This window comes from Microcebus murinus, chromosome 29 (assembly GCF_040939455.1).
Source record: "Microcebus murinus isolate Inina chromosome 29, M.murinus_Inina_mat1.0, whole genome shotgun sequence".
Classification (NCBI taxonomy): Eukaryota; Metazoa; Chordata; class Mammalia; order Primates; family Cheirogaleidae; genus Microcebus; species Microcebus murinus.
Window position 1 is genome coordinate 10248598 of NC_134132.1, and position 26095 is coordinate 10274692.

Below are 26095 nucleotides of genomic sequence, written 5' to 3' on the forward strand. Positions count from 1 at the left end.
TGGGATCCATGAACCTAAGCCAACCGCTCCAAAAGATCAAGCCCGTGTCTCGCAAATAACAGTGTTTTTCCTGCTGGCCCATGCTGCCTTCCTGCCTATTTTCTTTTGGAGATGCTTTCCAGGACAGTGTGAACATCAACATGATGACTATCAAATAACTACCCTTTCACACTGTCGGTGCAAATGCCAACATAGTTGAAAAAGGCAAGTAACTTTTTAGTGCTATCATGAAAGGAATTCTGACCTCACGGGTCCCTGCAAAGAGACTCTGGGTGCCCCAAAGACACACGGACTATACTTTGAGAACCTGGAAGTAGACGATCAGCTTTCTTGCTGTTATCCCACGCCTTAATAAGGATAGCAACCACAGGCAACAGTAGACGTGTTTCATTTTAATAGGCAAAAATCAGTCAGCTGCATTTCAACAAGCAAAATTAAATGCAAGCATACTTCACTTTGACAGCAAAACATTTAAAAAGCACTTGGGGGTTATTTTCTCTTCAATCACCAGTCATTTATTCGGTGTGCTGCTAGAGGGAAATGACACCCACCCATTGGGTGGCAGAGGCAGAGTCTCTGTCTGTCTTGGTCGAAGATCATTCCCCGCCCCCCTTTGTCTCATCCTCTCATTGTCTGCCTTTCCCATCCTGTAATGACCATTTGTTTAGACATCTCTCTCTCTCTTACTTCGTAATGCTCTTCTTCTGGGAAGAGTCCGTGCTTATTCATGTTGTATCCTCAGTACGCTCTTGGTCTTTATTGAGTTGAACTGAATTAAACTGCCATTGGACAAAGCAACAAGGAAGATCTGCCATTTGGAAAGAAGGACATGCAACATATTAAGTCATAGATGTCATAGACACAGGTCATCTGCGGGGTATAGCACATAGATTTTCTTGCTAGAAGAGAGAGTCTGTGAGAAAGTGTTTCTGTAGTCATTATGCATGTTTTTTAAAGTTGGTATAATGTATGTTCTAACAACTGCAGAGGTGGGAGTGATGAGGAGGCTCTGTTGCTATCAATCTGTTCTACTCCAGATTAACTTTCCTTGCAGCTTGTTAAAATTCCCTAAATCAATGCAATATTCTGCCTCGGTAGGAATATCACCTTCAGGAGATTTAAACCCCAATGTATAGACTGAAACCTCAATTTGTAGGTTTAATCCCCAATTTTTAGCAATGCTTGAATTAATGCTATAACTGGGATTATCAATTAACTTTCATTTGGGACTTGGAAACAAATTTACTGAATTTGCAGATGGCGTAAACGGAGTGAGATCGCCATGCAAGGAATTTACCAAATGTTTCTCAAATCAAGAAAAATAAGTGATTACCAAATAGATGTGATTCACTCCTTCTTTCTTGTTTGCAACGTTTCTAAAGCTCTAAATGCTAGATTCTGTGCTCAGTACGAGAGAGTCCAAATTGACCACATGGTCCCTACATGTGGAGCTCTGAGTTAAGCTTGCTGTTTTCAATCTGTAGGTGACCATGATTATCTATTTGGTGAGTTCCAGGTGGCAATTCTAAATGGAATAGAATTGAATCAACAATATCGGTAGTATTGTTTCTATTAACTTTTGATTTGGGTGAAATAGGTAAGTAGATGGATAGGAATGTGTGTGCTGGGTTGTTATATAAATTTTTTTACACTGTATTGTGTCAAAAAAAAAAGCTTGAAATCCACTAGTATAAGCTGATTGACAGAGAAAGTTTGTGATATTCCAAACATTCCATTGAAGTAGAAGTTCCATTAACCACAATCATTTTAAAACAATTAGAAACATACCATCAGAAAAGCACCAGACAAATTCAAGGGAAATGGAAGTCTGAGTTGAATGCTCAAAAAGTGGTTGAGACTGCATTCATAAAAAGAAAATTGCATTTTTATAAATCCTAAACTAGTAAGTGCAGTGACAATCACGACTGCCATATTGGAATGGTTGATCATGAAACTCCCAAAGGAAATGTGTGTGGTGTGGTAGAGTGTGGCCCCACTCAACACCCAACACCAGCAATTGCCATTTTGTGACTCCACTGTCTCCCTCTTTCCACCTCTTTCCTGCAGTATTTTATTAGAGACCTAATTTTTACAGCCTTCCCACTAAGATATACGTTGAGTCTTTGGATTCCTGTTTTCTTCATCATCCTTAACCAGTTAGAGTCTGTCTTAGTCCTTTGGGGCTGCTATAACAGAGTTCCACAGACTGGGAACCCTATAAACAACAGAAATTTATTTCTCACAGGTCTGGAGGCTGGGAAGTCCAAGACTAAGCAGATTCAGTGGCTGCTGAAGGCCCACTTCCTAGTTCATTGACAGCCGTCTGCTCACTATATTATCCTCATATGGTGGAAGGAGATTTTGGAACATTCTGGGATCCCTTTGATAAGAGCCAGAATCCCATTCATTTGGGTTCTGCGCTAATGAACCAATCACCTCCCAAAGTCCCCAGCTCCAAATACCATTACACTGGGGTTTAGTTTTCAAAATATGAGTTCTGGGTGTGCACAAACATGTGGTCTACAGCAGAGCCCAAATCCTGGTAATTCTTCTTCAAAAGCTGCATTGCATGCATGTCTTTCTGTCTCCACTGCCCTTCTCACTGCTTGTCCAGACTATTGTTTTAACCATTTGGTCATCCCCTTTACACTACAACACCCAATACAGTCGGGCCTCTATATAGTGGATTCATCCACCCACAATTCAAAAATATTTGGGAAAAAAACAATAAATAATCACAATCAACAATAAAAAATAATCCAGATTTGAAAAATATAGTATGACAACTCTTAATATAGCATTGACCTTGGAGTAGATATTATAAGTAATCTAGAGATGATTTAACGTGTATAGGAGGGGCTGGGCGTGGTTGCTCACATCTGTAATCCTGGCACTCTGGGAGGCCAAGGCAGGAGGATCACTTGAGGTTAGGAGTTCAAGACCAGCCTGAGCAACAGCAAGACCCTGTCTCTACAAAAAAATAGAAAAATTAGCTGGGCATGGTGGTGCATGCCAGCCACTCAGGAGGCTGAGGCAGGAGGATCACTTGAGCCCAGGAGTTTGAGGTTGCAGTGAGCTCTGATGACACCACTGCACTCTAGCCAGGGTGACAGGGCAAGACTCTGTCTCAAAAAAAAAAAAAAAAATGGAGTGTACAGGAGGGTGTGTGTGAGTTGTAGGTAAATACTGCATAGTTTTATGTAAGAGACTTGAGCATCCATGAATTTAGGTATTCAAGGGGGTTCCTGGAACCCATCCCCAGCGGATATGAGGGACAGCTGCCAACTGGTCTTTGATCCTGTCATTCCTATCCTGGAAGCATGTCAGTAAGTTGACAAAGAATGCAAAGAATCCTGCAGTCTGCAGTATTGCTTATTAGCTATTTGACCTTGGGCAAGTCAAACTTTCTAAGCTTCAGTGTCCTCAACTATAAGATATGAGTTAAATGAGTACTACCTCCTAGGATTATTGTGGGGCTTAAATGAGATATTGCTCATGAAGTCTTTAGAAAATAAGAGTAGATGCAGCATAGTAGCTTGTCCATAAAATATGTTTGCACATCATAACTCATTGCTACCCTACAGGATGAGGTGTCTACTCTTGAGGCCAATATCAGCTTTCCACAATCAAAGTGATGTATTCATGACATTATCAGATCCTCCTGCTTCACAGCCTGGCCACTGTCCCCATCCCTGGACATTGTAGCCTTTGAAATATCTCCTCCCTCAATCAACCCTTCCACCACAACCGGGTATACTGGTTCCAATTTCTACATAGTACTTCTTGTTTTCTTTCATTCACTCGGCCTTTTACAAAATGTCTAATTAGTTATTGTCTCTCCTGCGTATATCTTGGTACGTGAAATTTATAGGAAGGGTGTCATAACAAAAAGAAAAAAGTTAAAATGTCAAATATGGTAAAATACATATAGAAAAAAAAGAGCAAGAAATAGATGGGTCATTTCTACTTCCAGGCCCAGAGAGGTACTACATTTGTCTGGCAACTCAGATAAGTTGTTTGATTTTAGTTGACTCACCTTTATTTTCTTGGCATAAAAGAGAATTGGAGGGAGACTTACTTAGTCACCAGGTTTTATATAGAGACCTCAGAAGTCATCAATATTAATACACCTTCTTCATCCCTGAGAAGCTATATGACCATCAGATAAAGGGAAGCCTTTCTGTCTTTATTTCTCCTATTCCCTTTGCCCTTTTAATGGTGAATACATTTATCACATCTCTTTCCTCACTTCCTTTATACTGTTTAATGTCACCATGCATTCTGTTTTTGGTAACTTTAAATTGGTAATGAAATGACAGGTCTTGCTAAATATTTTCTCCTCAAATGAGAATTAAAGATACCCAAGCTGACTAAGAAAATTAATAAATGTGCAAGATTTACATGTTATTGATTGAGTAAATTAATCTCACAGTTCTAAGGCAATATTTTGAGTGAAAGGCACATTTATTCTCTTAGTTCCTGAAATATTTGATTTAAAGCTTATTGCAATGGAACTGTACTATGACAGGAAAATAGTCTGTTCTTTCCACAAACATTTTTGAGCACCATTTATGTCTCAAAGCACATAGCAAGAGACTGAATTATTTTGTAATGCCTAATCATTTTCTTGAGAATAAAATGGGAATTCCTGTTGCACGATCTACAGGTTTTTCTCAACACTTGAGTAGGCTCAAGGATCCACATTTTGTCCTGTATAGGAGAATATGGCTCTAAATAATGAGTATCTTAACCTTCATCGAACCCAAATGTCATTTGGCCATAATCATCTCTTGTATCCTGCCTGCTCTGGTGAATGATTTCTGCAATGAATTTCACAGTTGAGGGATTAAGCCTTAGACACGATTCATTATGAAAAGATTGAATAAAAAATACACTAGCCTTTTGGAAGAGGCAGGAGAAAGACTGGCCAGATGGGGTTTGTAGAGTGGGAGAGGTGGATATTGTAACACAGATCCAGCTCTGAAAATGTTCCCTGAAAGAAAAGTTTAATGATACACTATAGTGGAGATTTTCTATCTCTTTAATAATTGTTTCATACATTCAGCGGGCTAGCCTGCCGAAGAAATTCATTATTGCTCAATTGATGTAGTGATCTAACTTGTAGAGGAAATCCAGCAGGACCATTCCAATAGGAAGAATGAGAAGCAGAAACACTGGTCATTTTTGAAAAACATAATTTATGCCAGATATTAAATATTGTTTAACACATTAACTGCCATGTGAGTTGTATTTAACTCATGCTAGTTCTGAGCCCTGGGCCCCGTGAAGCAAAACCCTGCAGCTGGTTCATGAAAATCTTACTTGTTGATGTTCTTATTATTACAGTTCATATTGACAATTTAATTCTAAAAGCATGGATTGTGTTGCATGTAACTCACACATAGAAAACAACAAAAATAAATAAAAGTTTCATTAAATTAGAAAGGATCATTTTGTTTTCAAAGTTTTTATTCTATTTTTATAATAAAACAGTGTGTGGCCCCAAGGAATTTTTTTTCTCGTGTGGCCATTACTGTGTTAAAAAATCGAAAGAAAATTTTCCCTCAAGGAACCAATAACTAACCTGGAAATGTTTAGTAGTCCCTTCTGGATGGGAAGAAATCCTGACATTTCACTTTCCATGAACCTTGATAGTCTTGTATATCAATCATACCTCAAAATCATACACGCCTCTCCTTTTTCTCCTCTCAACTGATATTCTTAAAGTTTACCTTAATAATCATTGGAGGGCTTATGTAAAACTTCACTTTTTTTTTTTTTCTTTCATAGCCAATTCCTTAAGAGAGGTATAAAATTTATCAACTGGCTTTCTGTGGAAAAAAATGCTGGGAGTTTGCCAATTTCTGTGGTGTAAATATTCCCATCCCTTAGGGTGTCAGGCAGGGGGAAGGGGGGAAGGGGGAGGGGTAAATTCATACCTAATGGAGCCAGTACAGGCCATCCGGGGGACGGGCACACTTTTCAGGCAGTGCAAAGGAAATTTATGTAACCAAAGCATTTGTACCCATGTAATACCCTGAAATAAAAAATTAAAAGATTCTAAAAAATGAGGAATTGCAAAAAGTATAAAAAATGACATATATTCCTAAGATTTTTCTTTCAACTTAAAATATTTGAATTGGCATCATTCATTACCCATTTGATACAGAGCCAGATGTCTTCTTTGAGAATGGATACACTGATTGGAGTTTTGTATTGTTTTTCTTACATAAACTCATAATGGACTCTGAATATTTTTCTACTTCCATTTTGTTACAGTGAAGCAAAGCAATTCTAATTAAAAAGAAGAAAGTTAAGAGCTTACAACGATTTTCCTATCTTTTACAGCTGTCTCATTCACCCTTAATTCAATAGCAACCCTTTTTAGCAACACACCTTTGTCAGGTTTTTCCAAAGCATTCAACTTAGTTTCAAGGAAACAAAAATGCTTTTTGCACTCATGTTTCAGCCTTTTTATGTAATATAATTGTAGTCAAATTATGTGGTGACAAGAACAAGAAAAACTGGCATGAATAAGTTTAGGAAGAACTACTGACTCTTGGTCTTCCTACAGCATCAGTGACAAGGACAGAACTGGGCAGACCTGCCAAAAAGGGGTCAGCAGCAGCCTGGGTCACACATGTCACAGGCTCCTCAATAAGTCCTACGACTGGGATTGCAAAGCTAATCCAGTAAGAGCAGGTTATTTAGAGAGCCTCTACTGTATAACCCAACAATGAACTTCCTTGTTCATGAACCCTTACTAGGTATTTTGTTAACTCTCTTAGGCTCAATTCCCAGAGGTAGAATTGAGTTCAAGGGGCATAGATATTTCTAACACCCTTAATCTATTGGCCAATTTGTGCCCCCATAAGTAGGACCGAGAATGCCAGTCTCACCCGACCCTTACAACCATTGAACGTTATTTTTAATCTTTGCCAATTAAATAACCAAAAATACGGTATTTTGTGGTAATTTACCTTAATATGATATTATATAATGTAATGAACCCTAACTCTGCATACATATCAGCTTCACCTAGAAAGCTTCTTAAAAATTTTCGTGTCTTATCATTTTAGCTACAAACTGTATCACATTGTTACAAAAGAAATAGTAAAAAATAGCACACTGATCTATTTTCTTGCTTGAAAAATGTTAGAAAATATTGGCAATTATAAAATATTATATAATTATAAAATATTTATTATGATAAAATATTGGAAAATAAAATAAATTTTATTCCTATGCCAGCAATAAAAAGGGGGGGGGGGTTGGAGAGAGAGAAGGAAGGAAGGAAGCAAGGAAAGTCAGTCCAACAATTCGTGCTACAGTAAATGAGCATTAGCTGAAATGTTATTGCAAATGAAACATTTTAACATTTAGCCTTATACAAAACCATTAGCAATCTACAGTGTTAACATATGTTCCTAGCCACTATTACCTTAGTGAATTCATCACAAAGTTTCAAATGCTCCAGAAAAGATCCAAGGAGCAAATATAGTTGCAAATATCCCCTAGATTATAAAGACAAATCTGAAAGAATATTGTTTAATTTTTGACATTTTTCCATAAATTTATGTATATATTACATTTTCTCCAAAGGATTTTCAACAGAAAGAGGCATTATAATCAGTTACTTGTAAGTTCCCAAATAAGATGTAACCCATGTAGGGACGGAATTAGAAGTTTCCTGTCTCCATAGGAGATGTCTTTAGAGGAATAGAATTTATTATCTAAATTAGCCATCCCAAAAAAGAAAGAACAATGATATATATCCCCTTTATATTAAAACCATATTCTCTCAAATGAAAATTGAGGATAATAGGAGAATACTTACAGTGGCAATCTAACTCAGCATTTTGAACTACAATTATCTCCAAAATATGCATGATATATATGGTTACCTTACCTATGTACGTCCTTATGGGGAAAAAAAAATCTATCCTCAAATGTAATTAATAAAAGCTCAGTGAAAATTGTAGAAACTGTAGCATACTGTGAAGGCAGGCTAAAATAAAAAGGGCAGTGTTCATTCATTCAACACAGGTCTACTGAAGGAAATTATGGGCCATTCACTGATCTAGGCACTAAGGATATCAATGAGCAAGAAAAGACAAAATGCTGCCCCCTCCAAGACTGCAATCTGGCAGGGGAAGACAGTCAGTATACAATACTCACAATAAGAGGGTAAATACTTTTGCATTTTAGAAGAAGATTACTGTTACAAAAAAATAATAATAATTAAGTACATCCATGCTTCAGAAGTGACAGAGAGTGGAAGTCAAAGGACTTGCAGTTTAACAATAGCTTGTTCTGGAGGGATCTCATTGAGAACGTGGCATGTGGACAAAGACCTAAAGCAACCCTGGCTGATCCCTCCACCTTCTGTCTCCACCGCTCCTCCTCTTCTCGCCTCACTCCCTCAGGTCCAGCTGCCACTCTGAGCTGCTCACTCTTCCTATGATCTCCTGCCTGGGGACCTTCATACTACCTGTGCCCTCTGCCTAGAATTCTCTACCCCAAGCACACAGGGAAGAGAAGGTGGGCAAAAACAAAGAACCAAGTATGACGCTATCTTAGTCTGTCCGTGTTGCTATAGAAGAATACGAGAGGCTGGGTAGTTTATAAAGAAAAGAAGTTCATCTGGCTCACGGTTCTACAAGCTGTACAAGAAACCTGGCACCAGCGTCTGCATATGGTGAGGGCTTCAGGCTGCTTCCACTCAGGGCGGAAGGGCAAGGGAAGCCTGCGTGTGCAGAGATCACATGGCGAGAAAGGAAGCAAGAGAAAGAGAGGTGGGGGGGAGGGGCGGAAGATCCCAGACTCCTTTCAACAACCAACTCTCAAAGGAACTAACAGAGTCAAGAATGCACTCCCCTTCCCCCATTAATTAATTATTAATTATACTTATTAGTTATAATAATTAGTTGTTAATTATTAATCATTTTCTTGAGAATCAAATGGGAATTCCTGTTGCACGATCTACAGGTTTTTCTCAACACTTGAGTAGGCTCAAGGATCCACATTTTGTCCTGCGCAGGAGAATATGGCTCTAAATAATGAATATCTTAACCTTCATCGAACCCAAATGTCATTTGGCCATAATCACCTCTTGTAGCCTGCCTGCTCTGGTGAATGATTTCTGTAATGAATTTCACAGTTGAGGGATTAAGCCTTAGACACGATTCATTATGAAAAGATTGAATAAAAAAACACACTAGCCTTTTGGAAGAGGCAGGAGAAAGACTGGCCAGATGGGGTTTGTAGAGTGGGAGATATTTTAACACAGATCCAGCTCTGAAAATGTTCCCTGAAAGAGAAGTTTAATGATACACTGTAATATAATTATAATAATAATTATAATATACTATATAATATACTATAATATAATTATATTATTATTATTTATTAATAATTAATTAATATATTAGTCCAGGGAGGGGATTAATCTATTCACGAGGGATCCAGCCCCATGACACACACACCTCCCGCTAAGCCTCACCTCCAACATTGGGGATTAAATCCCAGCGAGATTAAATCCCAACATCCAAACCGTAGCAGAGGCGAAATGTGCAAAGTGCCCTTAAGTCAGTAAAACAATAACCAAACTGCTACAGGAGAAGAGAGATGGGACCATTGCTTTAATGCAGCGGTCCCCAAACTTTTTGGCACCAGGGACTGCTTTTGAGCTCGGGCGGTGATGCAGGCGATGGGGAGATGAGGAGCTGGCCGTGGCTGGGGTACAGGGAGAGGCGATGGCCATGGGGAGCAGCTGCAGCCAGGTTGGCAGCAGGAGGTGAGCAGTAGGAAAGCAAAGCTTCATTTTTTTCTGTTCACCTCTTGCTGTGCAGACCACTTTCTAAGTTTCATGAAAGACAATTTTTCTAAGGACAGGGCTGGGGACAGGCTTAGGCAGGGATGTGAACAATGGGGACCTGGGAGCAGCTTCGGCCCAGTTCCTTACAGGCCCTGGATGGTACCAGCCCATGGCCAGGGGGTTGGGAACCACGGCTTTACTTTAATGTCATCAGAAAAGGGCTTGGGGAGGAATTACCTTTTAAAAACTGCTTTTGAAATCTACCTTTCTTGTCTACGTTTTCTTTTATCCACATACATCATGAAAACGTTTTACCTCCCATGTTTTCACATTTGGAGACAATAGTGATTAAGAACATAAGTTTAGGAATCAGATTTATTTGATTTTGAATTTCACCTTTGCAACTTACTGAATGTGCACCTTTGGTGAGCTGGAGTTCTCTGACTTTTGGGTTCCTCTGTATAAAATGAAGACAATAAACCTTCTTGGAGGCTTGTTGTCAGATAACTAAATAACACACAGGGTTTGGCAAACGGTAATGAGAAAAAATACCAGTCTTGAATCGGAAGTGGATCAGATAGCGAAGAACGCTTTTTAAACTGTGCAAAGACATATGCATCTTATTTTGTAGGTGGATGGGGAACCATTAAAATTGTTTTGCATAGAGAAATGGCATGTTTGTACATTTCTTTAAAAAAAAAATAACATTCCTAGCAAGTGGAGGGTAAGTTTTTGGAATTGACTAAATGAGACCAATTAGCACACTGTTGTGACATATGACAAATTCAGTTAAGCTTGGTAGTGACCAAAGAAGAGGATTTGATGAATAACAATTAAAACATGTTTTCTAAATTTTATATCTTGACATTTAATTAATTCCCAAAATATAGACAGAGAAATAAAAATAAATGCATTTTTTTCTCAATCCCTTTCATTGATGTTTTGATCCAATTTCACAGAGTTTGTCTTTAGGTCATCTTTGGATTTATTGTTTGAGGGATGTATGGTTTGAAGACCAACTGCTAGAGCTACCAGGAATAGGAAAGTGGGGAGAAAAAAAAGAAATCAACTGATAAACAGGAGTCAGAGAGTCTGGGAAAAGTAACTTAAGTAAACTTTTATTTTGTGGCCTACCAGACATCAGTCTCAAAAGCATTTCTCAGCTGTTGACTTTGAAAAATACTCACATTGCTCAGCTTGGGGCTTTTAGATAACCAAGATGGATAAGGAAATTATGGCTTCCTTAGTTGCATGGCCGGGCTGACCGCTTTGCACAGCAAACAGCAGATGGGAAAGCTGTTGAAGAATAGATCAGCACAAATTCATCATCGCGGATAGAAAACCTTCAGGGTGCACGCATGTCCCGTTTTGCCCGGGTGAGGAGCACCAGGTTTTAAATTTTTTATTGTTTTCGAATAGGTAATAAATTGGTATAGTTTAAAATTCAAAAAGGATAGAGAGTGAAGAGTTTTCCACCCTTCTATCTCCCAGGCACCAAGTTTCCCTGCTCTGATAGGAATTTCTTATTTATCCTTGCGGAAATATTTTATGTATATGCAAGCAAAAATATTCGTTTTTCTCTCTTGAATACAAATAATAGCATACCAAATGCACTGCTCTGTAGCTTGAGTTTTTAAAAATTATTGTTGTGGTTTTGTTTTCTTTTAGTTGTTGTTGTACTTAAAAATATATTTTGGAGATTGGAGATTATCAATTTCTCAAAGAGCCTCCTCATTATTAACGATGACTGCTTAGTATTCCATTGTATGGAAGCACCATCATTTTTATAACCAGCTCTCTGTTAACGGACATTTAGATTAATTTGAATCCTTTGTTATTTCATGCAGTGAATAGCCCTGTGCATATATCAGTTAGCACATTTACTTATTTTATTCATAACATTAGTACCTAAAGTGGGATCGCTGCATCAAAGTCACCTGCTATTTTTAATAAATATTGCCGATTTTTTCTTTCTAGCAGTTGCACTAATTTGCATCCTCACAGGTAGAGGATGAGGAGCAAACTCTGACACGAGAGCAGAAAACTATATCATTAAGTCATATCCAGCTGGAATAAGTTCTATCAATTCACAGGTATTCATTCTGAAGGTATTTCTTTCTATCAAAGGTGAACACTCACTTCCTAGATCGGTGGTTCTCATCCAAGGACAATTTTGACCCCCACCCTCAGGAGACAATTGGCAATGTTTGGGGACACTTTTGATTGTCCCAACTGGAAATTGAAGTGCTACTGGCACTCTTAGTGAGTACAGGCCGGCGATGCTTCTAAAATCTTACAATGCACAGGACAATCTTCCCTTCTGCTCTTCCCCAACCAGAATTATCAGGTCCAAAATATCAGTATTGCCAGGGTAAAAAACTCTATCCTAGATAAACTTCCACTTCCTTTTGGTCATGTTAAATACATATTACAAAGCTTAGGATTCTCCACTGTAACCTAAGATCTACGCCGAATAAAATATTAATAACAAATCCTCTGCACTTCTACAGTACATTTGGAGTTTTTGTTTCTTTTGCAACACTTTAATTTTATCGAAGTTAATGATTTGCAGAAACGGTGAGCTCTTCAGAAACACGAATATATGTTATTGATATTTGTATGATGAATATCTGGCACAAAAGCAGCACTCAGCTTATTAAATGAATGAATGGATGTCAACAGTACTTCCTAATTCTCTCCATGTGACTTAAGGGATTATTTTATTTTTAATCAAACACCATTCTTTTCTTTTTAACCCTTACTTGATTCACCTTTCTCTTAATTTCAAGTGGCCCATTTTTCTTTAGACTCACACAGGCAACTTTCCTAGCCTGCATCATGGTCGTGCCAGGAAACATCCGTTGAATTAGAATCATTGGCCTTTTTCCCCTGATTTGTATGTCTACAAAATAGTTTATTACCACAGGATTAAATCGCTTAATTATATACACTGTTGCACACATACAGCTTCTGATTGAATTTGTCTTATCTCCTCAAATGGATTAAAATCTCCTTAAAGGCAAAAAGCAAAACTTTTATGTACTTACGATGCCTAACTTAGTGGTTTTTAGACCAGAAGGCAGGAGAGCCACAGATCCTTCTATTAGCTCTCTTGTATTTAATCACAACTCATAGACCAAACTTGAAGATCCTGACTCCAGCAAAGAAACTATCTCCAGACACTCGGGTTCTCCTTACCGACAGCAAAAGGGCAGCAAAGCAGCGGGTGTAGACCGCAAGGCCCCAAGGAATGGGCTTTACAACTTTGCCTTTTCTTGGGTTTCTCTGTGTTCTCTATGAGCAGAAGAGGCCCAGCGGACCAGTTAAAAGCAGAAATCACTACTAAGCACTCAGCCTGCTTGGGGGACAGGAGTCTCCCACTTAGGTGTCCACTGTTGCACTTGGAACGTGGCTTGGCCAGAAGGAAAGCAGGTGGAGGGGAGGCCTGGTTTTAAGGAGAACCAGCATAGTTGGGGGTTGGGAAGACAGGGGAGTATGGCACCCAGGGAAAAGAGCAGTGAGTGCAGCAAAGCCAGGCAGGAACACAGCAAGGACAAGAATCATGGTTTAGGAGGCTCAGTGGCATGTGCTTGGTGCCGAACATAGCCCGCAGAAAATTGAGAGGCTGAGCAGCTTTGATCATATCTAACACAGGATTTTAAAATGCAAATGCAAAAACATGCAAATGTAGCCTGCCTATTTTACTTCTATTAACGTGTTGTTGAACCACCACTTAGCCCTGAGATCCTGTTGCATTCTGTTCGCAGATAAAATAAGCTTGCAATTAAGGTCCTTCCAAGCCGAATTGCAGAAGAAGAAGAAAACATTCAGATTTGAGTGTACGTCAGGCAAACCAAGTAGATGCTAAGAGCCCGGCTTGATGAGAGACGGTAAAAATAACAAAACCTAAATATTTTAATCATCCTTTCTGGAGAAAAGTTCAGATTTAAAAAAAAAAAATCATTTGTGCTGAAAATGGACACAAAAGTCTCTTCCCCCCACCTGATCGAAAAAGAAGAGAGTTCATTGTTGTGTTAATTTTTTCAAGTTAGTTCAATGGTACTTTTTCAAATGATAGTATTTAGTTAGACTGGGGCTTGGAAGAACATACAGTAAACTTATTTAAATGTTGGACCATTGAAGGTGGGCTCTTTATAAAATATATTGCATAATTCCTGCCTTCATAAGTAAACTATGCCAAAACAATTTTTAAAAATAGTAATAATTCATGTTTGCTTCTCTGTTACAGTCTAAACACCATGCTAAGGTGTCCAATTTATGCTGTTGCATCCGAGTTCTAGAACAACTCTTTCAGGCATGCAAATTCCATTTTGTGACATTTTTTTCTGATTTCTTCGAGCAAAGGATATTCATGTGCAATCTTGGAAAGATTTCCAATGACAGGACGCAGAATATGCTACCCCAAAATGTAGTTCTTTGGCATGTCGACTATTTTAAGCTGATGGAATTTGAGAAATCGCAGGTATGAGAAGGACTCTCTCTGACCTCCTCTTTCTTCCCAAAGCAGCTCATAAAGACCCTCATGTGCAATGCACCCTCCCTATGCCCAGAGGGACTGCAAGAGCAATTTGAAGAACAGGCCTTGCTAAGTTTCCCCTCATTTACGCGCACCCTTTTCTTCTAGCATGTTTGTCCGTGACTTTCTACTCTTCTTCAAGCCCATTATAAAAGTGCTCAGGCTTTATCATTTCTTCAGTCTTCATTTCCTTATGAAGGCGGGTGTGTCGCATAAAACTTCCATTAAATACATCCGTATGCTCTTTCTTTTGATAATCTGTCTTTTGTCCGTCCAATTGACAGGCCCCTGCCAGAGAACCTAGGAAGGTATCGGGAAAAAGAATTTTTCCTCTCGTGAGCCCTACCCCAAGCACGAACCCCTAAAAATGATCTGCAGACCTACGTGTGTTTCTGGAGGGTCCCTAGTTTTCATCTCATGCTCAGAAAAGTCTGTGGCCTTTAAAAAAAATGTCCAAATTGGATGGGTCATTATGAAGGGCAGGAATTTCTGCATTGCCTAACTTACCCTTACTAGCCTGAGTGAGTAATAGGGTTTAAAGGCTACATGTTCTCGCACCATTATGCTTTTTCGAGTTATCTGTTGTTTCTCTTGTCTGATGCTGTTTCTTGTCCAAGTCATTGAGCTCACCTCCACAAAAAAAAAAAAAAAAAAAAAAAAAAAAATGTCTCTCTCCACTCTGCAAAAGGGACTAACAACGTGGACTCAAGAGCCAACGAGTTTCCATTTGAATCTTGTCTACACCACTTACTGGTGATGCCATCTTGCCTCAGATTCCAAATCTGCAAAGCAGAGCTCGTGGTCCCTGTCAAAAAGTTCTGAGGATTCAATGAGTTCATGTACAGAGCAGTGTCTGGAACAGAAAAAAAACAGACAATAAGTGCTTGCTGTGCTGTAGGATTCTAATCGGTTGTGAATTTAGAAGCCATCTGTTCAAATTGACAATGGGTGGGGGACAGATATTTGGGGTCTTTGTGCTCCTTCAAGCTCTTTTTTTTTTTTTTAACCTCTTGGGTTGTGGCCAGTCCTGCTTACAGTGGAATTCAATAAGACAACAGGGCGTGCGCTCGTTTTTCTAGAACAATGTTGGACAAAGGAAGAACTGAATAGGGAGAAGGGCTGCAGCTCATTTCTCGTGAGCCTTTTATTAAAATAAGCGTTGCAACTGAAAGGCCACACGGCACCGTTTGTGGTTCTTAAGCAAAGCCCCTTTCTTTCCTCTTCAGCTGTTCTGATTTGCTGTAGCCTGCGGTTTGAAGGGAAGAACACATTTTTTTTTTTTTTCTTTTCAGCTAGTATCTTTGAAAAGTGCATTTCAGGCAGCGATGAGTGCCAGGGCATGATTTTTGTAGAGAAAGAAGGAACTGCTCTGCTCAGCCTGTGGGTGTTTCCTGAGATTGAGTCACCGCTCCTTAAAACCATGCACCGGCTAGATCTGCTCCGTTCAGCATGCAAATGATCCCGGTTAAAGGGAGCAAGCAAGTCAGACTGGATTGAATAGGATGCCAGATGACATTTCTTTTCTTTATCCTTTTTTTTTTTTTTTTTTTTTGAGGATTAGTAATCTCTTTCTTTTGTGTCGCTGTTCTCTTCTAAGGGTCTTGCGTGAGCTGTCTGAGCACTAAAAACTGCTGTCACCTAGCCAGAGAGAGAGGGTGCTCACCGAGGCCCCGGTAACACTTTCCTAATGTCACTTTTAAAGAGATAGGATGACATCCTGGAGCCCTTGTTCTAGCGACGCCGCAGTTCTGCAGCAGGCGAAGGAAACTGCTGCGCACAGAATCGTTGTGGTGACCTGCAATAAATGCATCAGTGTCCCCCGCCACGCTGGGGCCACCGAGCCTCTGTCCCTTCTTTCTGGCTAATGTTGTTCCCACCAGCACAGCTCTGGAGGAAGTCACAAAGGCCGAGCTTCCCTGCTGCCTTTCTTATTAAGTGTGGGTGTCTGTTATGAAAACAGGCAGCGCGGCATAGTAGTGGAACCCACTCTTTTCGGAGTAAGCAGGGGCAATGTCAGCTTGCAACAAGCTGGCCTTTTCCTAAGGTGTCCAGTGCTGAATGTCATTGTAGTCATTGTCAATGCCATCGAGGCTGCCCCTGGGTTGCAAACCACTTGCAAAAAGAAGGTTCCCTCCTCTCTGAAAAAAAAAAATATATATATATATATATACATATATATGCATATATATATGTATATATTTCAATTTTTCCTTTCCATTTTCTTTTTGGAGTTACAGTTAATAAGGAAGCGTTTTGAGTTACAGTTAATAAGTTACAGTTATAGAAAGGGCCCAGGCATTAGCATCCGTAAGAATTCAGTTCAACAGGAATTACAGGTATTCCACTCTGAGGTGGGCCACTTAACCTCTGGGCCTCAGTTTCTTTCCCTGGAAAAGCAGGATAATGGTTATCCTGTAGTCTTGCTACATGGCCGGAACAAGGCTTTAAATCTTTGCTCCCAATTTAACGGACAGAAGTACCAAAGGAATCTGCTATCCAGGGTACAGTTCCCACTCAACTTGAAGACCAACTCATTTGGAGGATACCATTAGCTTTTGTGCGATGTATGCCCAGTTCAGAAAGAATCTGTAATGCTACGAAGAGTCTTTTAAGAAAATCCTTATTTGCTGGTGCAGATGATAAGGACTTTCGTCGGACTTCTCTGAGCCCTCTTCTCAACAAGGTGTCACCTCGTTGGTTGGGTTTCTGTGTCCATCCTTTGCAGAGTCCAGTTTTAGCAAGAATCTTCCTAAGCCAGTTTAGAGAGAATTCACCATCCTGTATCTGATCACCCTGGCCAACGGTGCCTTCAGCAATAATTTCATTATATGGTTTAGCAAGAATCCCACTACCTCCAATGTCTCCTCTTAGTCATTTTCTGTACTCCGTCACCTCCCCCCAGCTGGCTCCTTGACTATAAATCTCTACTTTCTCTCGTCATATTTGGATTTGAGCCCGATCTCTTGACCTTATTGTGATAGTCTTGGCCTCTATAACAAAAGTCCTGTAAAGTCTTCTTAACATTCTAACAAGTGTCAGAATAATTTTTTCTTTAACGCAGATCAAAGCTTAAATATTGAGGTTTTCCAAAGAGGGTGGCTCATATTAAGCACCACGTAAGTTCTGAGTGCCAAATCTGTTCCTTACAACAACACAATGAGGCAGTGCTATTATTACCCTAAATTTATAGATTAAACTGGAGACCCAAGAGGTTGGTTTTCTTGCTGAAGTACACAGAGCTAGAGTAGGTAGTGGAACTGATATTCTAATCCAGGAGTCCTCAAACTATGGCCCGCAGGCTACATGCAGGCCACCTAGCACATTTATCCAGCCCTCTGGGTGTTTTTGCCACCGCTGCCTGTCCTGCTTAGCAGCCAACTCGTCCCAGGCCCACAGTGCGCACTCTCTAACGGTCTGAGGGACAGTGAACTAGCCCCCTAAAAAGTTTGAGGACCCCTATAGCTAATCCAAAGAGTCGGCCCCGGAGTCTATGTTCTTTAATACATCAGACTGCCCTCAGAGGACTGAAAATTAGGCTGGGGAGTCTACTCCGTCAGCACTCTTACAACATGGTCCTCAAACTCAATTGCACTTAGCACCTCAAGTTAAGTAACCTTAGGGAGTGAAGCAGGGCAGGGCACATGGGAAGTGGGCCAGGGAGGGTCCATGCCTGGGAAGTGGGAAGCCCTTCTCAGCGCCACCTAGTGTTGCCATCTGGAAATGCAACCCATCTGATTTTTACCCAGAAGTGAGGGAGAAATCTATTAAATAGATTTTTATGAAAGATCTCTTTAGTTAAGAAGAGAAATAAGGAAAAGACAGAGAAGGGAAGGGGAGGGGAGGGGAGGGGAGGGGAGGGGAGGGGAGGGGAGGGGAGGGAAGGGAAGGGAAGGGAAGGGAAGGGAAGGGAAGGGAAGGGAAGGGAAGGGAAGGGAAGGGAAGGGAAGGGAAGGGAAGGGAAGGGAAGGGAAGGGAAGGGAAGGGAAGGGAAGGGGGGAAGGGAAGGAAAGGAGAGAAGAAAGGGAAGGAAAAATCATGCAGGACACACATATAGACACATACACACCCCTCTACAGAAGGGATCCATTCAGTCTCAGGCTACCTGTTTGCAACCTTATTTTTGGAAGTTATTAAATTTGATCATAATGGACTCTGACTGATGATAAAGAATATACTCCTCACTCTAAACCACCAAGTAATTATAATACACTTTTAAAATGCCCTAGTGGTCTGACCTGTTGGAGACTCTAGATTTCTGCCATTAGGTAAGGCAAGGGAGGGGAGAATGTGGGGTGAGTCTCTTCTAGGCTCATGGAACTGCTGCCACAATTCCATTAGTAGATAGGTTTGAGAGTAGTGTTGATTTCTTACCTACTAATAAATCAAGAGATTTTCAGCTATAGGTGTTAAGCCATGCAGTTTGGGCTTTTCTTCTTGATTCTTGAATTGATGGATAATTTAACCTGTATTAACAAAGTAGAGGAAAGAAAATACCCTTTTCAAAGCTAAACCAACACAATCAGCTGTGTGGGGGAAATGGAAGTAAACGTAATGACATCTGAGAGTTTTATGAAATCATCTTCATCTACGTCTTTTAACTTTCAGTTGCTGAACTTTGAGTTGTTTATATTTTACAATCTGTCTTTGGCAAACTAGGTTTCTTGGCACCAGCCTTACAGCATGGAGGAAGTTTATACTCCTGACTTTATGAGACCTTCCAGCTTTTCCTAGCAGGTGTCCAGTGTTCTTGGTTTTAATTGTCTAAACCTGGATTACAGATACATAAAGTTTTATAAATAAGATATTGCCATTTTCTTCTAAAAATCACACTCTTTTTAATTGCTTTCATTAATATTTCCTGCCATGGATTCAAATTCCCTGTAAGTTTGAAGTTGGGCAGAGCTTTAATAATGGCCGTTTTGGAAGAAAACAGGATCAATTAACAATTTTTTATGCACAGGATCCTGCACTGTGTCCTGTGGAATGAATAGGAAAGAATCAATAAGTTTCTCCCTTTTCCTCCGGGGGCTTGAGGTATTTTTGGAGAAATGAGGCATTTATGCAATCACAATGGTACAAAAACAATGCATGAAAAAAAGCAAAATACGAAGGACACAGATGAGCAACCTGTAGAAGTTTTAAAACACAGAGAGATTTTATGACTTGAAGGCTTTAGAAGGCTTCAGAAAGGAAGTGGGATTTAAGTGGGTCCTTGAAGAACAGGTAGGATTTTGAGAATGAGGAGGGCAAACAGTGAAAGGAAAGATATAATGAACACAGGCACAAAAGAGGGGAAGGGAAAGGCTGGCTTGGGCAAAGCAAGTGATTTTGCAACAGAAAACTCAGTAAGGAAGCAATGGAACATAAACCTGGAGAGAAGTTGCTTGAATGAGCAGAAAGCCATCAAGACCATGGATGGGAAAATATTCAACCCATTCCTTTGAATAATGAAGTTAGAAGAGTTGGCTGAGAGGAGAAAATAAGTTCCATTTAGGGTTAGATGTTGTGTGATAGTAGGTCAGCCAAAAGATTAAAAAAATGTATTTTCAAAATCTGATTCCAACCAGATATGATTTTGCCTTCTTTTGACATTTTGGAGCCAAGGTTAAGATTGTGCTCTTTGATGTTTTTATTCATCGTATGCAAAGAAGTAGGATCCTTGAGTTTTGGAGCTGGAAGTGTTCTTAGAAATCATACAAGTCATTTTGCCAATGAGTTAATGTGGAGTCATGAACACAGCCTATGGGTGATAAATATTAAAACACAAATCATCTACTAATGTCTATTCCTTAGCTTTATTCACATGACTAGTGTCTAATTATCCTTTCCAAAAGTGATATAATTTTATATAAGTATATTCCCTAAATCATATCAGATATATTTCTTAAAATTCAGCATTTTCCCACCTTTGGGTCCCTCCATCTCCCCTCCTTGTCCCCAGCTCATTGCTCTCCCTCTGTTTAACACCCAATGTGTCCTATTCTAAATATTTGTACAAAAATGAAAATGTACACACTCTTTTCTATATCTTGATTTTCTCATTCCACCATACCTTAGGGAAATCCCTGCCATGGGAAAAATTACAGGCTAACTAGTTATTTACTGTAATGATTGCATAATACTCTATAGTAGAGCTATGTCATGATTTATTCTACCATTTCCCCTTATTCATGGGGACCACTCTGTTTCCAGTTTTTGACTCTATAAATAGTACTTCAATAAACATAATTGTGTCTGTATTCACATATGCTGGGGTTTTTATTTTTATTGGTAGAGTTGGTATCACCGGGTCAAGGACGTGTGTATTTTTAGTACTAAAAACTAAACTGCTTCCCTAGGAAAGCTGTAAAAATAAACATTTGTGCCTACAATTAATAAAAAAGATACTTTCTTTTCCTAGGTCTCCCCAGGCTGTCGTGTTAAACTAAAAGTCTTTTTTATTTTTTTTTAAATTTTTGCAACTGCAATTTGTGTGAAGAAAAATCTCATTGTTACTTTATTTGCATGTATTTGACTACAATGAATTTAACTTGTTGGTTATTTGGATTTCCTATCTTGCAAACTGCACTTTCATATTCTTTATACATTTTTCCAATGGATTATTTGGTCTCCTTATAAATTTTTAAGAGCTCCTGTCATATTATAGATATTTTTCCCTGCCTTTTGGGGAAGTTGCAACTTTTTTTTTTGCATTTTTTATATTGCATTTTTATGGTATCTTTGGTTATGCAAAAGTTTTGAATTTTATTTAGTCACCTATGTTTATGTTTTCTCTTATAGCATCTACCTTGTCAAAAGAAGCCTAAGTCTCCTAGATTACATTTATGATTCCTAGATTTTCTTACAGGATTTTTATTTATTAAATATTTAATGATTCGTTTTACATTTTAACCTTTAATCTATCTAAATCCACCCAAGATTTATTTTTGGAATTGGTATAAGAAGAAGATCTAGTTTTCTTTTCTTCCAGATGAATAAACGGTTTACCAACCCCTACATTAAATAACCCATCCTTTTGCTGCCAAATTGAAATGCTTCTTTTGTCATATATTAAGTCCCCATTTATATTTGGATCTATTTCTAGATATCCTATTTCACACATCTGGTTAGGAGTTTTTCAGTACTTATTGATTCGATGGTAGTAGCTTTACAGGATTTTCTGATATCTGGCAAATCAGATTACACAAATAACTTTTGAGGTGGTTATCAAACTTAAGCGTATACATTAAATACCTATTTGCCAGGCAACAGTGGAAGGCAAGGAGAAACTGATATCTCAAAATAATATTAGTGTAATTAGAATATTTTTTTTTCAAAATGTTTCTTCTCAAGGTCTACTTTTATAGCGACGGATGAGGGAAGGGAAGGTTTGCTGTGCTCATGAGATCTTATAAAAAAATGACAATTTGCTCTATTTTTTTTCAATCCTTAAATGACGTGCGGTATTAATGGTCCTGTTTCCTTGATTGGCAGGCTGGATCTTCAGAAGAACCGTCCCTGACTGGGTGTGACGCTGAGGTCCTGGGGAGAGCTCCGGAGTGTCCCTGAAGACAAAGTCCATGGGGACGGTACCTGACCCTCTGAGGGCGGCTAAAACGTCTCTGATCGCAGCTTCTGGGAACGAAGGGGATCTGGGAGGACTGCGGACGGCCGCACCCCCGCACCGCCCAGCTGTCCTGTGTCCGAACGCCAATGGCTTCTCGGGCGCCCCTGCAGAAGCGGACCTCGGCCCCCGGGCAGCCACCGAGCCCCTGATGCAGGGCCCCGAGCATGAGAGCCCTCGGCGGGACATGCCCTCCCCGGGTGTCTTCAATGAAGTGGGGAAAGCATCTCCTGCGCTCAACTGTCCTGCCAGTCCCCAGCCGCCAGCCCCAAGTCCCGCAGCCGGGGAGGATCTCGCCCGCGCGCCGTCCCCAATGCCAGCCTCTCAGCGCGCCCACCAGCCCGTCCCCGGTGCCCAGTGCAGCGCCAGCCCCTCGTCGGTGCCTGCAGATTCCCCGGTGGCATCACAGAGGACCTCAAAGGAGGAGCCATCGGAGAAGCCAAGCTGCCCCGCAGGAGCCACCTGCGGTAGCAGCAAAGATCCCGTGTCCTGGGAGTTTCCTTCTGGAAAAATAGCCCAGGCTGCAAACGCTGCAGCTAAGGTGCCCGGTTCAGTGCGCTCTCCCGGAAGGGGACCTGAAGGGGAGGGGCAGGGGGCCACCTGTGACTCCGAGACGAGGTCCTGTGACCCTCCAGCTGGAGAGGATGGATGTTCAGAGGACAAGCGGCCCACTGTCCCTGCCTCTGACCCCCCAGGCGTAACTCCTGTGCCCCCTCCACCACCCGCCGTCGCTAAGGAAGGTTCGGCGCATCCTTCAGATGCAGAGAAGGGGCTGCAGCCGGGGCAGCAGCAAAGGGCAAGGTTCAGAGAAGCCAGCACGATGACCCACCACGCTGAGAGTGACACCGGGGCAGGTGCCGGCAGGGCTCGGCAGGACGTGGAGGTGCAGGCAGTGGCGAGCGTCGAGAGCAGATCGGTCTCCACCAGCCCCAGCATCCTCGCTGCGTTCCTAAAGGAGAGCCCTGCCCCGGGGCGCCTGGAGCAAGAGCACCTGTGTGTCGTCTGCCGCGGTGGCGGCGGTGGCGGCCACACGTTAGAGCTCTCTGCCAGCCCGCCGGGCCCCCCGGAGCCGGGCCGGTGCCTTGGTCTCATGCCACAGGTGCGCATCCAGACGGCTGCAGCTGTCTCCGCCGCAGCGTGCCGCGGGGAAAGCGACCCAGGGGAGCCACCAGGTGAGGCCCCTAAAACCTCATCCACCCGCGTGGCCTCCGGGAATCCCGGGGAGACGTGCAAAGAAGATGGGGGGTCGGCAGGAATGACTCCAGGGAGGGGAGACCCCAGCGCTCACCAGCTCTCGGGGACTCACGCCAGCTCCCTGAAAGCCGGCCCCGTTGGTGACACTTGCATCAGCGCGGGCGGTCAGGCCGCGACAAGTCACGCAATGGGAAAACGGGACCCCGAGCCGCCCGAGCCTGCGGCGCAAACCGCACGCGGCCCCAACGCAGCCCGGGACTGCAAACCGCCCGACGCCTGCGGCCCTGCGCAGAGCGGGGGCTTGGACCCCACCTGCAAAGGGGGCGCCGGGGAGGGCCCGCCCGCGTCCGCTCAGGCAGTCAGGGGACAAGAAGAGGCTGTTGGCACCCACGCCCTGGACGCCAAGAGCGCACTGCGGCTCGACCCGCAGTCCCGGGACGCCGGAGGGGCAGGCCCGGGCGCGAGCCCCACGCCCTCCCCGGCGAGGAAGGGCGCGCCGGAGGACGACGGCCAGCCCCGCGCGGCCGCCAGCCTGGGCCTGCCCCCCGACGGCCCGGGCGACGCCAGCCCGGGCTCCGGCAAGAGGACGCCGGCGCGCGCGGTCAGGGCCAGCCCGCGCAGGGCCAGCCGCGTCAGCGACTTCCTCAGGGAGCAGAGGCTGAGCGTGGCGGCGGCCGCCGCGCAGGTGGGGCTGGCGCCCGGGGAGCGCAGGAAGCAGCCGGGCGCCGAGGCCAGGCTGCAGCCGAAGCAGTCCAAGCGCGTCAAGGACGTGGTGTGGGACGAGCAGGGCATGACCTGGGAGGTGTACGGCGCGTCCCTGGACCCCGAGTCCCTGGGCGTCGCCATCCAGAACCACCTGCAGAGGCAGATCCGGGAACACGAGAAGCTGATCAGGACCCAAAGCGGCCAGAGCCGGAGGTCCGTCTCCTCGGACGCGTCTTCGCACAAGAAGCTCAAAGGCAGGCAGCACCGGGTCTTCCAGTCGGTGCTGCAGAACTTCCGGCGCCCCACCTGCTGCGTGCGGCCCGCCCCGTCCTCCGTGTTGGACTGACAGGCCACCTGCCGGCGGGGGAGTAGTCCCCGTCTACACTCGCGGTATGCGTGCGCCTCTCCACCTTTGTCAAGGCTGACTTGGTGGTTTTTCTGTGAGACCAGGAAGGAAAATGCAAGTATTATAAAACTACAGGAAATTGCTATTCAAAAAAAAAAAAATAATAATAATAATAAAAAAGTTAGGTCCTTTGACTGGAGCTCTATAAATAAAAAAGTGTCATTTCAATTTGAAAGACAGAACAGGAGAAGAGAGGCAAGCTGCACGAAAGGTTTGCAACCTTCGTTAAGTTGGAAATGATATGCACTGGGGTTTTTTAAAAAATATATATATAAATATGGTGTTGCTCATGGAAATAGCATTATCATTATACGCGTGTCATTTTGTATTACTGCCTCAATTTATTATACAATGGTGTTTCCATTAAAACCCCTGCTTTATATTAAAAGTAGCAAAAACACTATCAGCAAAAATGCTGTTATAATTTCTAGTCCTATTGCAATAAGAATGCTGTTATCACACAAAATTTAAGTACGTGGTGGTAGGAACCAGAATGTAAAAATAAATTGAAGCAAAACTGACTCATTCGTAGGCCAGATAACATGAAATAAAAGCACTTAAATGTATAAAATACCTAATATGAATTAATATTTGTAAACATCTTCAGATAACCCTTTTTTATAAACCTCGTTATAGCTGTTAATACATGCAAGAAAGTTATATTAGGAAAATTGGCTAAGCTTTTGAATATGAATACTGCCTACATCAAAAATAGATTTATTTGTACATACACATTGTCTTGTACTGAAGGCAAGGTGTATCTCTATGATTTTAACCAGACGTAATTTATATTTTCTTCCCCTAGAGGAAATACATGAGACTGAATTCTTAAAAAGAATCACCAAATTAGGGATAATACTAAAGTTTATGTTGTGTAATTGTTGTCCACTAATATTCTACTGAGAATGCCAGTGGTAAGGAATTATTAATAGGAGATTACCAAATACAGTTGTTTTTTTTTTTTTCTGTATTGATAAAAGGAAAGCCTCCTGATTCACAAAAACAATGTTTCATTTAGGCTCCTGTAAACAGGATGCAATTTTGTGTTTTTCCTTCAGTTTGGTCCAGCAGCTTCTAATAGCAAATATAGTCAACACCAACTAGAACACTAGCTCCCTTACAGTTTTTCTGTGTAGACTAATATCAGCTAATTGCTTAAGTTTATAATGTGGAATAAAAAGGTGACTTCTGCAAACTTATTGATTTTTTTCTAAGAGAAATGCCATCATAGCTCACCCTTGACACTGAACGAAAGAAGAGGCCTTTACAAAAACATGGCTTGAGCTTTGGGTGGGTCGTGTTCTTCTTTGAGAGCACAGCCACCTGTCTGAGCTCAGCCGTCACTTACCTCCAGAAGAGCATGTCCCCAAGAACACATGAGTGTCATCCAAGGCACTAGCCTGAGATGAGCAGCAGTGGCTTTGAGTCTTGGGGTAGGGTGCAAAGGGGCAACAAGCTAGGGCCTTGGAAAAGCTTCCTGGATTCACTAAATCTCCACCTTGCATTTAGGAAACCAGACTGTTGGCTATTGGAGAGAAGTTCTGGTTACCTTCTCTGAACTCATTTCCCCCGATGAGCCACCAAAGACTGTCTGACCACAGGTTCTCTCTCCAGAGACTCCTGCATCCCATCTGTACATTCAATTCACAATCTCTGGGTTTTGGCTGTTTCCATTTTAATTCTATTTTGCAGATTCCGAACAAGTTGCGGGGGAGAGGGGTGTGGGAATCCTACCTGAACTTTAACACCACACTAATTGGATACAACCTCAATTAGTAAAAAGGCTTTGATTTCCTTCCCAGCAATCGGACCGTAGATGAAGTCTGCTTAAGT

General features: G+C 41.8%; 1 protein-coding gene across 2 annotated transcripts in view; it reads left to right on the forward strand.

Moving 5' to 3' along the window:
• The window catches only part of GPRIN3 (GPRIN family member 3), a 57948-nt gene extending 32491 nt beyond the window's left edge, over positions 1-25457 (forward strand). For both annotated transcript variants that reach the window (XM_012774028.3, XM_012774029.3), the window contains exon 2: positions 21828-25457. In XM_012774028.3, the coding sequence (XP_012629482.2) occupies positions 21914-24202 (2289 nt within the window). In that variant the 5' untranslated portion in view covers positions 21828-21913 and the 3' untranslated portion in view covers positions 24203-25457. The remainder of the gene's footprint in view (positions 1-21827) is intronic.
• Positions 25458-26095: the final 638 nt, after the last annotated feature.